At 56.2% G+C, this 14,199-nt stretch overlaps 2 protein-coding genes across 7 annotated transcripts in view; one reads left to right on the forward strand and one right to left on the reverse strand.

Annotated features, from left to right (window-relative positions):
• Positions 1-7,906, forward strand: ACD (ACD shelterin complex subunit and telomerase recruitment factor). Of its 4 annotated transcripts, none has more exons than XM_061445492.1 (14): positions 1-77; positions 761-890; positions 2,082-2,206; positions 2,804-2,894; positions 3,064-3,143; positions 3,309-3,353; positions 4,245-4,279; positions 4,649-4,812; positions 4,997-5,084; positions 5,195-5,275; positions 5,632-5,802; positions 6,015-6,718; positions 7,089-7,162; positions 7,360-7,906. In XM_061445492.1, exons 2-14 carry the CDS (start codon positions 783-785, stop codon positions 7,418-7,420), a joined length of 1,827 nt encoding a protein of 608 aa, XP_061301476.1. In that variant the 5' UTR covers positions 1-77; positions 761-782; the 3' UTR covers positions 7,421-7,906. The 4 variants fall into 4 exon arrangements, with proteins under 4 accessions (XP_061301476.1, XP_061301480.1, XP_061301478.1 ...); XM_061445496.1 differs by having other exon boundaries at positions 5,704-5,802; XM_061445494.1 differs by having other exon boundaries at positions 5,000-5,084.
• Positions 7,785-14,199, reverse strand: part of CARMIL2 (capping protein regulator and myosin 1 linker 2) — a 23,620-nt gene continuing 17,205 nt past the window's right edge. For 2 of the 3 annotated variants that reach the window (XM_061445489.1, XM_061445491.1), the window contains 10 exons: positions 13,804-14,105; positions 12,083-12,186; positions 11,316-11,712; positions 10,972-11,091; positions 10,642-10,678; positions 10,401-10,469; positions 9,400-9,684; positions 9,144-9,251; positions 8,726-8,836; positions 7,785-8,646 (listed from right to left, as the gene is read on the reverse strand). In XM_061445489.1, the coding sequence (XP_061301473.1) occupies positions 8,492-8,646; positions 8,726-8,836; positions 9,144-9,251; positions 9,400-9,684; positions 10,401-10,469; positions 10,642-10,678; positions 10,972-11,091; positions 11,316-11,712; positions 12,083-12,186; positions 13,804-14,105 (1,688 nt within the window). In that variant the 3' untranslated portion in view covers positions 7,785-8,491. The remainder of the gene's footprint in view (positions 8,647-8,725; positions 8,837-9,143; positions 9,252-9,399; positions 9,685-10,400; positions 10,470-10,641; positions 10,679-10,971; positions 11,092-11,315; positions 11,713-12,082; positions 12,187-13,803; positions 14,106-14,199) is intronic. The other variant, XM_061445490.1, reaches the window with a different exon arrangement.

The raw sequence follows: 14,199 nt of genomic DNA on the forward strand, positions 1-14,199 counted from the left end.
CCTGCCCGTGCCCTCTGCATGGTCCTCCTCCAGCAAAGCGTGTCCCCTGCCCGCGTTCGCGGTTAGGACAGTGACCGGTAAGTTCTGGACACAGGAAAATAACTACTGGTGAGGATGATCAGCTGTATGGGGAGAGCTGGAAAATAAGCTGTCCTGACCTGGCGGGAAACTGGCAAAAGGCTAGGAGTGGGTGCTGCAGGACGCGCTTCCCCACGGCAGCGCATCTTCCCCGTGATTCGGAGAGCTCTCCCGGAACTCGACTGCAAAGCTGAAGTTGACGAGTATTCTTTACTGCGGCGCCGGGAGACATGGGGGATAGCTCCTCCTAGCGTGTCTCATCCTAGGATCAACCCGGCTGTGATTACATTGTCCTTAAACATACATATTCATTAGATTACATACCTTACATCATACTCCTGGAGAATTCTTCCCGCATACGCAATAAAATGTGGTAGTGGGCTTTGGGACCCCTGGTGGTTATTTCTTCATCACTTTGTTTCAGGATCGTTGTCATATCAGTAACCACCAGGTGGTTCTGGCAAAGCTTATCGAAGCTAACAAAGCCTAACAGCCCTATTCTTCAATCAACCCCATTTTTCACCCAGCACAGCTCTCTTAGAATGGGTGTCCAGCTTGGGTCTGGATTGGAGCCATTTCTTGGGGTTGTGGCTGTAATTGAGGTGCAAAATCACTACTGGGATGATGGAGCTTTGCTGTGTCCTGCTCTTGATGATTTGGTGCCTCTTCCCTTGTCTCTCAGGTTTGTGTACAAGAACAAGAATATGGCTTCTCCTAAAGTCTACACCCTGCAGCCTTGGGTCAACAACCTCCTCCTGAATTACGAACAGATGGATCTCAGTGAGAATCTCCTGGCTGGGCAGGTGCTGCGGGTGAGTATTGAGAGGGACTAAAGTGCTCCAACATCTGAAATCCTAATTCCTGGAAGGGTTCAGCGGTTCCCGGTTTGGTATCTGTTTGGGTGACCCTTCCTCCTCGGAATCCCTCATTTTCAGTTGGAGGAGCTTTGATTTGCCCATTTTTGGCAGCTTTCTCTAACTTCTGCACCTCTGGTAGGTATGACCTGCTTTCATCCGAAATGTCTGTGGTCGCCAAGCTCATCTTTCCTCCTAGCCTCACACTCACAGGCTGCCTTGCCTTCTTCCTCCTCCTCTTTGCATCTCTTCCTTCCTTGTACCATGCCAGTTGATGGGTGGCCCTGACAGTAAGTAACATGAAGTAGAACTTCTTCCCTGTGAGGGTGGTTAGGCCCTAGTGCAGGGTGCCCGGAGAAGCTGTGGCTGCCCCATCCCTGGCAGTGTTCAAGGCCAGGTTGGACGGGGCTTGGAGCAACCTGGTCTATCAGAAGGTGTCCCTTCCTGAGGCAGGGGGTTGGAACTGGATGACTTTTAAGGTCCCTTCCAACCCAAACCAGTCTGGGATTGTATGATTCTATGATGGATTAATCTTTTTAGCTTGGTGGGAAGCTATGAAAGAACATATGCACACCATTTATAAATGAAGGTGGCACTCTTATATGATGGTATATGTCTTTTCACATTCCTTCTTTGTGCATCATGTTCCAGCGTCACCAGTCAGGTGGATGACATATGTGATGTCTGTGACCAAGTTGTAGGCAGGTACCAGGAGAAGCCTATTGCTGGAGGGACTGGAACAGGCCAGGACTGATCCACAGCTCCCAGCCCATAGAACAGGCAGGTTTGAGATCTGGAGGAGCAGTTTAGTACTTCCCTCAGGGGTTGTTTTGACCCAGTATGGACATGGTTTAATACAGGCTCAGGGTTGCTACACCATTCAGAAGGGAACAGCTGTCGTGATACTACTGTTTACTGCTGCTCTGTCTCCCTGTGCTGGGCAGAAGAGCATGTGTCCCCAACCTGCCCAGAGCCTTTTTGCCTGGATTCTTGCTGCTGGTTTGGGTAAAAACCACTTGGCTTCATAGTGGCTGGTGACCTTCCTTCCCAAGACTCTGGACTTTCAGCCAGGCTTGTGTGTCCTGGCCTTGTTCACAGGGAAGTACGTAAGTGACATTTCTTTTTCTCCCTTCCTCAATCTCTTCATAGGTCTTGTGTGACTCAACTGTGCCAGGCCAACCTGAGGCTGTCCAAGATGCTGTCCTGCAGGTCTCAGATGGGTCCTACTACATCCGTGTGGTCATTGCAGCCGAAGCTCTGCAGTCAGAGAAAAAGTGGGTTCCACCATGCCTAGGCTGTGGCTGGGACAGTGGTTCTCCACAGCTGCTAGTGGGGCTTATGCCTGGCATTGTTTCAGGTTGTGTTAAGCAAAAGCAATCATAGGGTGGGAAGTCTGCATGAAAGAGCTGCCAAGGGAGGGAAACCAGAAGACTGATGCTCGGTGCTCTGGTTTTGGCGGGCTGGGATGGGCAGGGGGTGATGGCAGAAGCTGCGGTGCACATGTAGATGTGACTAGAAAGGACTAAAGAGCCTGTGGATTTTGTGAAAGGAACCAGAGCATTAACATGGGAGCTTGGGCTGCTTCTTCATCAGTTTTCCCTAGAGCCAAGGATAAGCAGCAAGGAATAAATTGCAGGAGCCAGGAGCCCTTGGTCCTTGACGCTCATGCTGGGGTGTGTTCCAGCATAAATCCTAGAATAATCTGGGTTAGAAGGGACCTTCAAAGCTCATGTAGTGCAACCCCTATCTGATTGTCTCATCCATGCCCTGATGTAGTTGGTGTAACTGCTGGGGCAGCTCCTCTGTGTGTCTGGATGATCCAGCTCCGTTCTTCATCTCTCCAAGATGTTCCTGCTCTGCTCTTTTTCTAGCACCCACACGCAAATCAGACTTCCCAGCCTCATTTGCAGAATTATTGTCTTACAGAAGTACACAGTGTGTTTCCAGGAGGAAGCCAGGCCGGTGAGTTCTCTTATGAGTGGAAGCAACTTATTCCTGGCTTCCTGCATACTTACCTGCTCCCAGGAGATGGAGGCAGGTGATGGGTGGCCTTTCTTCTCTCTCCTGAGCTGGGGCAGGAGGGAGCAGGGGTGGGACTGCAGGTGACTCATGGGCTCTGTTTTCCCCTCAGGAGGACTGTGAGTTCTACCTCCGGGTCCAGAAGTTCATCGTGCTGCCCATAGAGAAGCTGAGGTTGGAGTCATCTGACGGGTACAGTGGGGAGCTTGGCGCCGGGGGGGCTTCTTCAACCCACTGGGAGTCCTGTTGTGACCTGGTTGTGGTGGGGACTTTCTGCTCTTTGAAAGGGGAGTTATCTCCATTGCAAGCTGTGAAGGATTCAAAGGGAATTGGTAACTGGCTTCTCTCTTACTGCAGGAACAAGGAGCCTTCTGTGATGCAGAAGGTAAAGAAGCTCTGGCTGTAAGTATGGGCTCGCCACTGCTGGGGAGCATATCCAGGTACCATGACAAGAGCATGGTTCTGGCTGAGGCTTTTGCAGCCTGGCAAGGGCAGGTTTAGTTTATGGCAGCTGATGGATAACCTAGCACAGGATGTGACGGAGCCACGTAGACCATGCAGAGGGCTCTCCATCCCCAGCCTCTTCTTCTGAGCTGGGAAGAAACACCTGTAGGAAACTTGTTCCTCCCAGCCATGGGCTGCGTGGCTGGGTAGGTGAGCCCCACACAGCTCAGTCTTCATGCTTGGAAACCCAACTCTGGAGACCCACAGAGGTCTCCATTGTAGAATCATATCATCCCAGACTGGTTTGGGTTGGAAGGGACCTTAAAGGCCACAGGCAGGGACACCTTCTGATAGACCAGGTTGCTCCAAGCCTCTTCCAGCCTGGCCTTGAACACTGCCAGCGATGGGGCAGCCACAGCTTCTCTGGGCACCCTGCGCTAGGGCCTCACCATCGTCACAGGGAAGAACTTCCCTGTATCCAACCTAAATCTCCCCTGTTTAAGTGTAAACCCATCACCCCTTGTGCTGTCGCTACAGTCCCTCTCCACCATCCTTGTAGGCTCCCTTCAGACACTGAAAGGCTGCTATGAGCTTTCCATGCAGCTTCTTTTCTCCAGGAACAAGTCTCAGTCTGTCTTCAGGAGCAAGGCTTCCTGATGGGTATTCCTGGGAAATCCTGGTCCTGAGCAAAGACTGGTGGCTAGATCCAGCACCCAGTGGGGAATCCATTACTTCCACAAGCTGCTTCTCTCAAGCCAGGGTGCTTGATCTGTTAGAGAGAGCTTCAGAGGGCTGTTTGGCCTGCATGTGCTCAGCCTTAACCTGGTTTTGTCATCTTTGTTATTGCAGAAGGAATCTTCCTGAAAGTGACAGCCCCAGCTCAGGTAAAGAGGTATGGGGGGCATGTGATGTTCTGCGTGCCTGGTGGGTGTCTCTGCTTTACTTACCTTGGTCCCTGTTAGACAAGGGTAGCACAAACCTGACCAGATCTCACAAGGCAACATTGCTAACCCTAAAGCAGGTCAAGATAGTGCTGACAGCTAAAGCAGTGTGGGCCATTGCACACCTGCTGCTGCTCCAGGACCTGTGTAGAGAAAGGAGAGAGTTTCTAGAAGCAAAGAAAATGCAGAATTTTGTGTTTCACCAGGTTTTAGTGCACACGGCAGTCATGCAGCAGAGTAAAAGCTGTTGTAAGGGAGGCTTGCCTGAGTTAAGGTGTGTTCTTCACCGATGTTCATGTGTTCTTGTTCCAGAGTCATCCATCTCTCAGCTGATTGATGCCATAAGACAAAACCATCTGGAGGATTTGAAGGAAAGTGCTGAGGAATGCCTGGATTTAGGGGTGCCCAAGATGATACCGGCAACAGGGAAGGACGAGGTTCAGGTCACACAGTGGGAGGCAGCGCGCAAGCAAGAGGTGAGTCTGGCTACTGTGACACCTGAAGCAGCACTGTGACAGCTCGTGGTGCTTGGAAGGGTGAGAGGAGGGCAGAGCTGGAGGGTTGCTGAGCAGAGAGGTGGGCTCAGCCATCAGTTATGGGTGTGCTCCTGTGTCCCAAGTAAGCTGCCCAACAAGAACCATGCAGAGTGTCTCATTTCAGCAGGGTGAGGACACCTTCGTGGTCCCGGCCAATATCCTGGTGGTCCCTCCTGAGGAGGGGGCAGTTGCTTGTGATTCTTCCAGGGCAGGTCAGTGCAGTGGCTTCCTTTGCAGGGTATGTGGGTGGGCAGTTCAGTGGGGAGATGACTCCCTTTCCTCCAGCTCTGGGATGTGACCATCAATGTCCTTCTCATTGCAGAGACAAGTGAAGCAACTCCCAGGGAGAGTGGTGATGGCAGGATGGGGCTGACTGAGCTGAGTATCATATCCCAGCCCAGCTGTGAGTAGTGAGACCTCCCCATCCTATCCAGTCTCTTTGTAGTTTCCTCTGCAGTTCCCTCAGCCCATTTTCTCCTTGGATTGAGCAGAGGAGGTACTGGCCTGGCCAGGTCTTTGGCAGACCAGGATTCACAGCCCTGCATTGAGCAGGCAGGGAATGGTCCCATTCCTGCAGCCTCCTGAGCTGAGCAGCTTTGGTTTGTTGTGCTGTGAACACGAGTGATTTTGTCCCTTTGATGCCATCACAGAGGACAAGTCTGCCCAAGTGCAGGAGCTTGATTCATCACCAGGACAGGCTTGTGTCACCAAGCTTTGCTGCAGAAGGAGCTGCAGGAGCTTGTGCACAGTTCTTTGTAGCCACCACAAGGCTGGGAGTGGGCCAAGATCAAACTTTTTTGCTGAAGTCAACCCCCAGCTTCATCATTGCAGCTGTCGCGTCAACGGCCTTGTCGGAAAGCCCGGAGGGATCTATGGACACCCCCTGGGACAGGCTCCCCCCAGTATGTTTGACCATGAGCTGTTCAGATGGTGAGTCCCCATGCCACCCAGCCTACCCTGCTGGCCCGAGACAGCACCTCTCCTCTCACTGCGTGACTCATCCTGGATGTAGCTCATCCTGGTTGCTGCCTTGCTTTCTCTGGCTAAAAAGTAGTGCTGTAGTGTTCCCATTGGCCTGTGCCTGCATCCTTGAGCTCCAGTGTTCTCCTGCCCAAACTGACCATGCATTTATTCTTTACCAGAGAAGACACTTTCACAAGGCCCTCCATTGAAGACCAAGCAAGATGTGGCTGCTGACAGCAACACCTCGGACTCATTGGAGCTGTGTAGTCAGGAATCCTCTCAGGGCCGGTTACCAGGAGTGCCAGTGCAGACCTCCTCTCCCCTGCTCGGCAACTATGGCAATGCCAGTCTGGTGGAGACCAGCACCACACAGGCACCATCAGCCATGGAGGCAGCTTTTGATGCCCCCAGTCCTTCCCAAGGACCACAGGTTTTGGGGAGCTCTAAGGCAACACCAGCGCCTCCTTCTCCAGTTACTCCCATCTTGCCCAGCAGCTGGTTGCAAGCCCTGCCCGAAGGGATGCCTCACCAGGAGCAGGCAGACTCCAGTGTCACCACTTTCCCTCCAGATACATTGGAGCATGGTCTGGATTGTGTCAGGTTCCTGGGAGGAGGTGCTGTGGGTGCCAGGAGGAAGCTGCTGGAAGGAGATGGCCAAATACAGCCAGCCCACCATGAGCAGCAGCATCCCCGAGGTGCCCGGAGGTGCAAGAGGACAGAGATGGGCAGTAGGCTGAAGCCTGTGAGCACACAGGGTGCTAAGAAGAGCAGAAAAGAGGAGACAGGGATGCAGCATGGAAAGGAGCTCGAGGAGGAGGAGGAGAAAGCAGCTGTAGTGAGTGGCCCCAGCTCCCAGGCAGTGCAGCGCAAAGCTCTGCAGCCGGTAAAGATGAGGTGGGGTTCCCTGGGGAGGAGGGAGCCTTGGGAGGTTCTCTGGGTCCCCCCTATTGCTGAGGTCCATCCCCAAAGGCCTTTCCTCACCTGGCTGTTGGGGATGAGGAGTTGAAGGTGGGTATTGTCAATACATGGTGGCCACAGCCCTATGGAAGGAGGATGTGAGGCACTGGGTGAGGATGGGATTGAGCCCAAGCTGGGTGGAATCCAACACTTGCTGGAGGATCTTCTAGCTATCTGGGTAAAATAAGATTGGAAGAGCAGGAAAAGATTAAGGGAGAGGCTCCAGGGTTTTCCTGGGATCTGGGGCTGTGCTCTGGGCTCTGTGACCAACCTCGCCCTCCCCTTCACTCCTGCAGTACAAGAAGAAGCCACTCCAGTACAAATATGAGGCACCGAGCCCTGAGCTCTGCGAGCAGATAAGATCTATCAGGTCAGTGACACACCTTGTGTGGCCATCCCTTGTCCCCACCACGATTGGTCCCATGGTATGCAGGCAATGCCACTTGCATCCCTGTGGCAGGTCCCCACATTCTGCCTTACCCTTTGTTGCTGGGCTGCCCCGGTGTGTGGTGGCATGTCCCCAGCCAGGTCCCTTCTCAACCTGGCTCTCCTGCTGTGGTTTCACAGGATCTCAAAGGTGATGCTGAAGTGGGCTTGCTGGGTCCTGATGGAGGATGTGGATTCCTGAGCCCAGCCTGTCCTTCCTTTCTTCACTGGTTCAAGTTAAGGCTGCTAACTTGAAGAGCAATTGGAGGAAGGATGGAGGACCAGGACCCCTGTCCCCAAGGGGCCCACTGAGTGGGGTTGGCCTGACTGTAGAGGCTCTGGCTGTAGAGGTTCTGTTGACATGACCTGTCAAAGGCCAGCACCCTCAGTGCTGAAGAATGGGGGAAAGCACCCATTCAGGGGTGCTGGCTCCCCTCTCCCGCTTCACCTTCTCCATCCTTTCAGAACTCCCTGGCACAGCAGGTGGGGACAAGTGGTGACACAGTGCCACCGCAGCAGAGCTGTGTTTGTCAGCCCCCCAATCTGATCTCCGCTCTGAAGGCAGCAAGGGAGTTTGGATGTTTTATTGGTGGGCTTCCATAGGGTCCTGCACTGTTCATTACAAAAAATACCCCACAGGGTTATGCTGTAGAAATGAAAAATAAAAATTGTATATTTTTTAAATACACAGCTCTTGTATTAAAAAAAAAAAAAAAAAGGCAAAAAACCCAAAACAACTAAACAAAAAAGAAGCATCTTTCTGCTTTGTCATAAATATCCGTGTAAGGAATGGGTTTGGTCCAGAGCGGAGGTCAACACAGGAGAAAGCTGCTTGGGTGTTGAGATAATGCTGGTGTAACTGGGAGAGCTGTGGGGCTGGCACTGGGCTGCATGCTGGAATGCTGTGGGTCATGGTCCCGCCGATGGAAACCTGCGTCTTGAGGGGCTGGTACCTGGTGGGGTTGGGGCTGTGGTGGTGAAAGGGCCCTGATAACATGTACTCAAAGTGGCTGCATCCTAAAACCACCAGCTACCCCTGCAGCGGTAGAGGAGGCCATCTGCTTAGGTGATGTGCTCAGAGCATCCTGAGGGCTCTGGCACGGTCCCTGGGTGACACTGTCCTCATGGGTGATGTCCATCCCTGCAGCAGAAGGTGAGTGATGCCATTGTTGGCCTGGTATGGAGCATTCCTGCGCCCCAGCTGCCAATCCCCCGGCACAGTGTGCTTCCTTGCAGGGTTTTCTTGGGAGCAGCGCAGTAGCATGCAGGTGTTTCACTGTCCCAGGGCTGGCTGCCCCCGGCCTGGTCTTTGGTCTATGGCTGCTGAGTCTTGTGCATTCCCAACAGTTTGTGGCCGCTCGCCGGCAGTGCCTGCTCCAGCCTGCAGCTGTTCTAGGCCGGCATGAGGCCAGTCCTGCAGCGCGGCCCCTACGGAGTGTGCTGGTGTGAGTGCAGAGGAACCCTCTGTACCCCAAACCTTGCAACTGAGGGGAGCATCTTATCTCACCTGCAGCATTGAAGGACACTCTGGGCTCTCTGTCTGGCTCCGGGAGGGACTCATGCTTTGTTTTTCGTCTGAGCACAGGTGACCGCCGCAGGCGCAGGGGGACACTGCCCACTGGGAGAGACACAACCCAGCCCCACGTTATGGTCACCCAGCCCCATTGCTTGACTCTTTCCCCCTTTCTGCCTGAGAGCTCAGGCAGCCAGGCTGCTGCAGGAGCCAATCCCAGTGCCAAGTCTCCCATGTGATCTTCCCGGTTTAATGATGTCATCATCCATCACCCCAGCACCGTGGATGGCCACCCATGAGCTGGGACAGGTAGCACCACCAGGCAAAAGAATGCCACCGAGCCAGCACCTCCCTCCTCTGGTGTGGGTGGGGTGTGAGGGGTGCTCGTGGTCCTACTCCAGCCCCCACTTACTTCCCAGCTCCGCCGGGCACTCAGGCTCCCTGAGCTGCTCCTCATGAATGGACACAGCTCGGCGGCCGATCCCCCATGGCACTGCCAGCCGTGGCGTCAACTGGTTGTCTGAGAAGCAGTGGGAATGGGGAGCTTGCAGCACCCCAACCTCACTGGCAGACCTCTCTACACCCAGTGCTGGGTCCCTTTTTGCCATCATTTCCAAGGAACAGGCCAGCAGTGGGAAGAAGGACCCCATGGGCTCATACATCCTTACCTTCAGTGTCGGGTGGTGTGGGCAGGTGGCTGCTGGCCCCCGCCTCCCCGCCGTGGCTGACCCTGCGTGGCAAGGCCACCGGCACACTTCGACCCAGCCGTGGCAGGCTGCTGCTCCAGCCCTCCCGGGGCCCCAGCTCCGGCACCGTGCTGAGATCGGCCAGGATGAAGGAATGCCGGGGCTGCTGGGAGCTGGTGCCCTGCGGCTCAGTGGGAAGCAGCTTCCCAAGGGGTCTCCAGGCTGGCTGGGGTTCCACCACGGCAGCCGGGCTGTGGAAGGGTGTGTCTGTGGGGGGTGGGACAGAGCCACGGGTGTGCGGTAAGGATAGAACCATGGAGTAAGTGAGGTTGGAAAAGACCTTCAAGATCACCACATCCAACTGCTCCCCAGCACTGCCAAGGCCATCACCGAGCCACGTCACCAAGGGCCTCGTCTATGGTTTGTGAACACTTCCAGGGACAGTGACTCCACCACTGCCCTGGGCAGCCTGTTCCAATGCCTGAACACCCTCTGGGGAAGAAATTGTCCCTAACATCCAGTCTAAACCACCCCTGGTGCAGCTTGAGGCTGTTTCCTCTGGTCCTACCCCTTGCTCCTTAGGGGCAGAGACCAGCCACATCCTGGCTCCATCCTCCTGTCAGGCAGTTGCAGAGAGCGATACAGGCACCCCTGAGCCTTCTCCACTTCACTGCCCTTCTCTGGACCCGCTCCAGCACCTCAGTGTCTCTGTTGTCTTGAGGGCCCAGAACTGAGCGCAGGATTCAAGACCCCAGGGGATGGGATCATCCTATGTGCTGGAACCAGTATGCAGCCACCCCAGGGACTGGGTTTCCATCCACCGTCACCAGCACTGGGCATTGTCCCAAGGGTGGGTCCCTGCCCAAATGCCCATGCCTGTGCCCAGCAGTCCCCATTAGCACTCCTTGGTGCTAGCAGAGGGGATAGACCCCTCTGCTCTGGGGGCTGGTGTGACCCTCCCATAACCCCCTTCAGTGACCTACCTGTGGACATAGAGTGCGTGCGGACCTTCAGGGATGGGGGTGAGTCTGCAGAGCTGTCCACAATATCCCCTGCAAGCACAAGACACAAGCCAGCATCAGTGACCTGGGTCTGCCCCATGCCACCAGCACCAAGTGAGAGGGAGTGCTGGGGCCCATAGCTGGGTGCCCAAGGGGACATGCCCGTGCCCACCCATGGGTGCCAGGGCACCCTGGGTGCCGGGGGGAGGATGCAACTCCTCACCATCAGAGCCAGCTTTCTTGATCTCGCTGTCTTTGCTCTGCAAGGGGAAAGAAACCTGGTGAGGGGGGGTCAGGGTGGCATTACCCTCAGGGATGATGGATGCAGAGGGCAGGGTGCTGTTGAGCTCTGGGGTGGCTGCAGGGGATGGGTGCACACAGGGAAGGAGGGACAGACAGACACCATGCAGTGAGCGGGAGTCCATATTTCGTTCCCCTTGAAGAGGGTTAGGTGACAGGAGAGAGGGCACGGGCAGCAGCGGCACAGGCACCCCCACCCCATGGACCACCGCCTCCACCCACCCTTTGGGTGCAGGATCTGTCCTCTACCTACCTGCTGCTTCTTGCCCTCGGCAGCCTGGCCCTTGGTGATGCCGATGCGGTGCAGCATGACCTGCACACGCTGCTCGAAGGAGCCGGGCAGCTCCCCGTAGCTCTTCTCCAGCTGCCTCTTCTGCAGGACACACACAGCCCTGCCAGAGGCACAGCACCCACCACAGCACCCACCCAGGTCCCCAGCCCCAGCCATACCCCTGAGTGATGGAGGCATGGCCACAACCCAGCCACCACTCCAGTGTCCTCATGTGGTGCCTGGCAGACCCCACCACCTGGGTCTGCCTGGAAGCAGCACCCACCAGGTGAGCGGAGCAGCAGCGGTGGCTCGGTGGTGGTGCTTACCTTGTCCTGCCTGACCCCCAGTGCGTCCTCATCCTCCCCGGACAGCAGTATGAGTGACTGGGATTTGCCCTCCCGTGAGTACTTGGGCCTGATCCGGCGGGCAGAGCCAGGGGTCTGGCAGTGCTCAGGCTCTGTGTGGGGCTCGGCAGCGAGTTCCCCCTCCTCGGATCTGCTCAGGGGCTTCCCTGCCTCGCTCGCCTTGCTGGGCGCTCGTAAAATGTCACTGAGCATCGAGCGCCTGCTCCGGGGGGCGCCCTCGGGGTCCTTCTCACACTTCGAGCCCCGGCTGGATTTGGGTTTCTTGAAGGCAAAAAAAATCCCGATTTTCTTCTTGAGGGTGCGGGAGCTGGAGGGAGCCAGCGGGGCTGATCCAGGGCAGGTCTCTGGAGCCGTGGGGCTGGAGGGAGATGGAGCGTTGGGAAAGGTGAACTCTGGGCTGCATTTCCTTCCCTCATCCCCTCCCACCTCTAAGGGATGGATCTAGACCCTGGAAATCCCACCTGAGATGATGTTCCCAGCATGGGACCCTGTAGGTGATGCCCCACTGCCTTCCCAGTCTTATGGCCATGGGGTGCTGGACACATTCTCTGCCCCATGGCTGCCATCCCAGCCCTCTCCCATCAGCCTTGCCCTCGGTAGTGCCCCTGAGTGCGATGTTTCCCCCAGTATCTCCTTGGCACTGGGACCATTTGCAGGGAAGGTGAAGGCAGGGGTCTTGTCCAAGCCCTGGGGATGGGTGCGGGGCCCTGAGCACCCCCTGGGCTTACGGCAGCTCCCCTGTGATGAGTCTCTTGCCAAAGAAGTCCTCCAGCCCCTCATCCACGCGGGTGATGCTCCTGTCCTCGCTGTTCTCACAGGCCACGGGCTGCACCTGAGAGCAAGTGCAGCTATCAGAGACTTCCACACATGAACATGTGTCACCCATACCTGTGCACTGACAAGTGGGTGCCCGTGCAGGATGGGTGCTGGCACCCTCTGTCTCACTGTGGATCCAGCATGAAAGCCAGACCATGGTGTTATCAGCTGCATCCCAACTCTAATCATCCTACTGCATCCCTGGGGCATCAGGAGCTCCTGACAACTGTTTGCCCTGCCTGATAGCCTGCTGCACCCTGCTGGGTGCCACGTGTAGGGTGCTGGTGGCTCCACACACATGTATGGCACTCCTACATGCTCAGGCACCCCTGTGCTACACACAGGTAAGGTGCCTCCTCCTCTCCTTGACACATGATGGTAAAACTTGCTGAAGCTGTCCTAGGGCTGGGCCAGGTCTCTGACCCCACTGTCCCCATGGGAGAAGCCTTTGGCAGAGATGCTTTCTCCATCTGTGCTCCAAGGGAGGGACACCCATGCTGCTGTGGGTGATGGATCATGTGACCTGTGTGGACCCACATCTGCATCCTTCAGGCTGGTGCTTATCCTCAAGTCCAACCTTGGAGTGCCAACACCACCTGCATGAAGGCTACCCACTCCTTCCCCATGGCAAAGCATGGGCCAAGCCTTCCACCATGGCACCTGCCTCATCCTGGCATGTGGCACTGCACTGGTGGCTCCCTATGGGTGAGATGGAAGTGCTCCACCACCGGTGGCATTTCAATCCATAATGACTTTTCATTATGGCTGGATTGATGCTGCTCAGGAGCTGTTCCAGCCATCTGAGATCTGCTCTCCCTGTCATGTTGCATCTGTCAAAGCCTGTCCTTGCTCAAGGCTTGCCCAAGCAAGAAATGGCTCTTGCCTCTCCTCCGGCCCTGTGGTTCCACCATTGTCCAAGGGCAAGCACTACTGCAGCCATACAAGCCAGGGCTTTCCAATGGGTGGAAGGATCCAGCTGCATCATGGTGGCATAGTGACAAGGTAATGCCAGCAGGATCCAGCCCTGGGGACAGCGACGGAGCCGGACTCTCCACTGACTGCACCCAGAAGTTACTTTTTCCTGGGGAAGGGGGTTGAAAAAGCAGGATCCCCAGTGCTCAACATTTGACTGGGGGGGGAGGGGGGGGGGTGTATATCCACCCTGCTGTGTCCTGCAGAGCCCCACATCAGCATCATCAGGAGCCATAGTGGCTGCTGGCACTTGAGAGACGATGGTTTTGGATGAGGGGGAGCAAATTAGGAGGAGAGCAGCATCTGAAGCCATTGCTGAAGGCACTGGCCCCTCTGCACCCAAACTCTGCAGCTTTCCATCCCTGCTGCTCCCACCGGCTGGCATCTCCCAGTGGGCAGCAGGAAAGGGGATGAAGGATTTCCCTCACCCCTTCCCAGCTCCCTCTGCCCATGCTTTTGGACTCCCCCCTTCCCCGAGGAGGATCCGGCAGCAGCCGAAATGCAGGATAATAAACCAGCGGCAGCTTCCCGCATCTCATTTCCCTGTCTTGCCACAAATACCAGCTGCAATAACCCACTCAAGTGACAAAATGAAGGGACACCCCCCCACCCCCCCCCCCCCCGAAAATCCACCCTTACCAACGGTTTGCTCCCTGCTTACATTGGGCTTGCTGGGCGGCTGCTTATGCCGGCGGTTGGGCCGGGGCCTGGCTTTGGTGCAATGCTCCAGCTTCTCGCCGGCAGTCGGCAGGTCCATGAGGGATCCGGCGGCGGTCGGCAGGTCCATAAGGGATCTGGTGGCGGCGGTGGCAGGCTGCGTGGAGGGGAGCGAGCCGCTCGCAGGCTCAGCATCCTTTGTGGAGGCAGGGCGTGCCGGCGCGGCGGGGCTGAGCGACGGCGGCGCCCGGTGAGCTCGGAGCCCGCTCGCGTCCCTGCCTGCCGCCGGCTCCAGCTCCGAGACACCTACCAAGGGCGAGAGGGTCCCGGTTGGCAACCAGCCTCTCCAGGCCTCATCATCATCGTCACCATCATCATCACCTTCACCCACCCGCGGAGG

This window comes from Pezoporus flaviventris, unplaced genomic scaffold, assembly GCF_033815535.1.
Source record: "Pezoporus flaviventris isolate CSIRO_AGI_PZ_B2104156 unplaced genomic scaffold, CSIRO_AGI_Pfla_v1 ptg000004l, whole genome shotgun sequence".
Classification (NCBI taxonomy): domain Eukaryota; kingdom Metazoa; phylum Chordata; class Aves; order Psittaciformes; family Psittacidae; genus Pezoporus; species Pezoporus flaviventris.

What these genes read in the sequence shown, in the direction of transcription:
- ACD (XM_061445492.1), top strand. Translation starts at nt 783, where the DNA reads ATGGCTTCTCCTAAAGTCTACACCCTGCAGCCTTGGGTCAACAACCTC. An exon ending in GCTCTGCAGTCAGAGAAAAA is followed by an intron (nt 2,207 to 2,803) that starts GTGGGTTCCACC and finishes CTCTTTTTCTAG; the next exon opens with CACCCACACGCAAATCAGAC. An exon ending in AGGCAGCGCGCAAGCAAGAG is followed by an intron (nt 4,813 to 4,996) that starts GTGAGTCTGGCT and finishes GTCTCATTTCAG; the next exon opens with CAGGGTGAGGACACCTTCGT.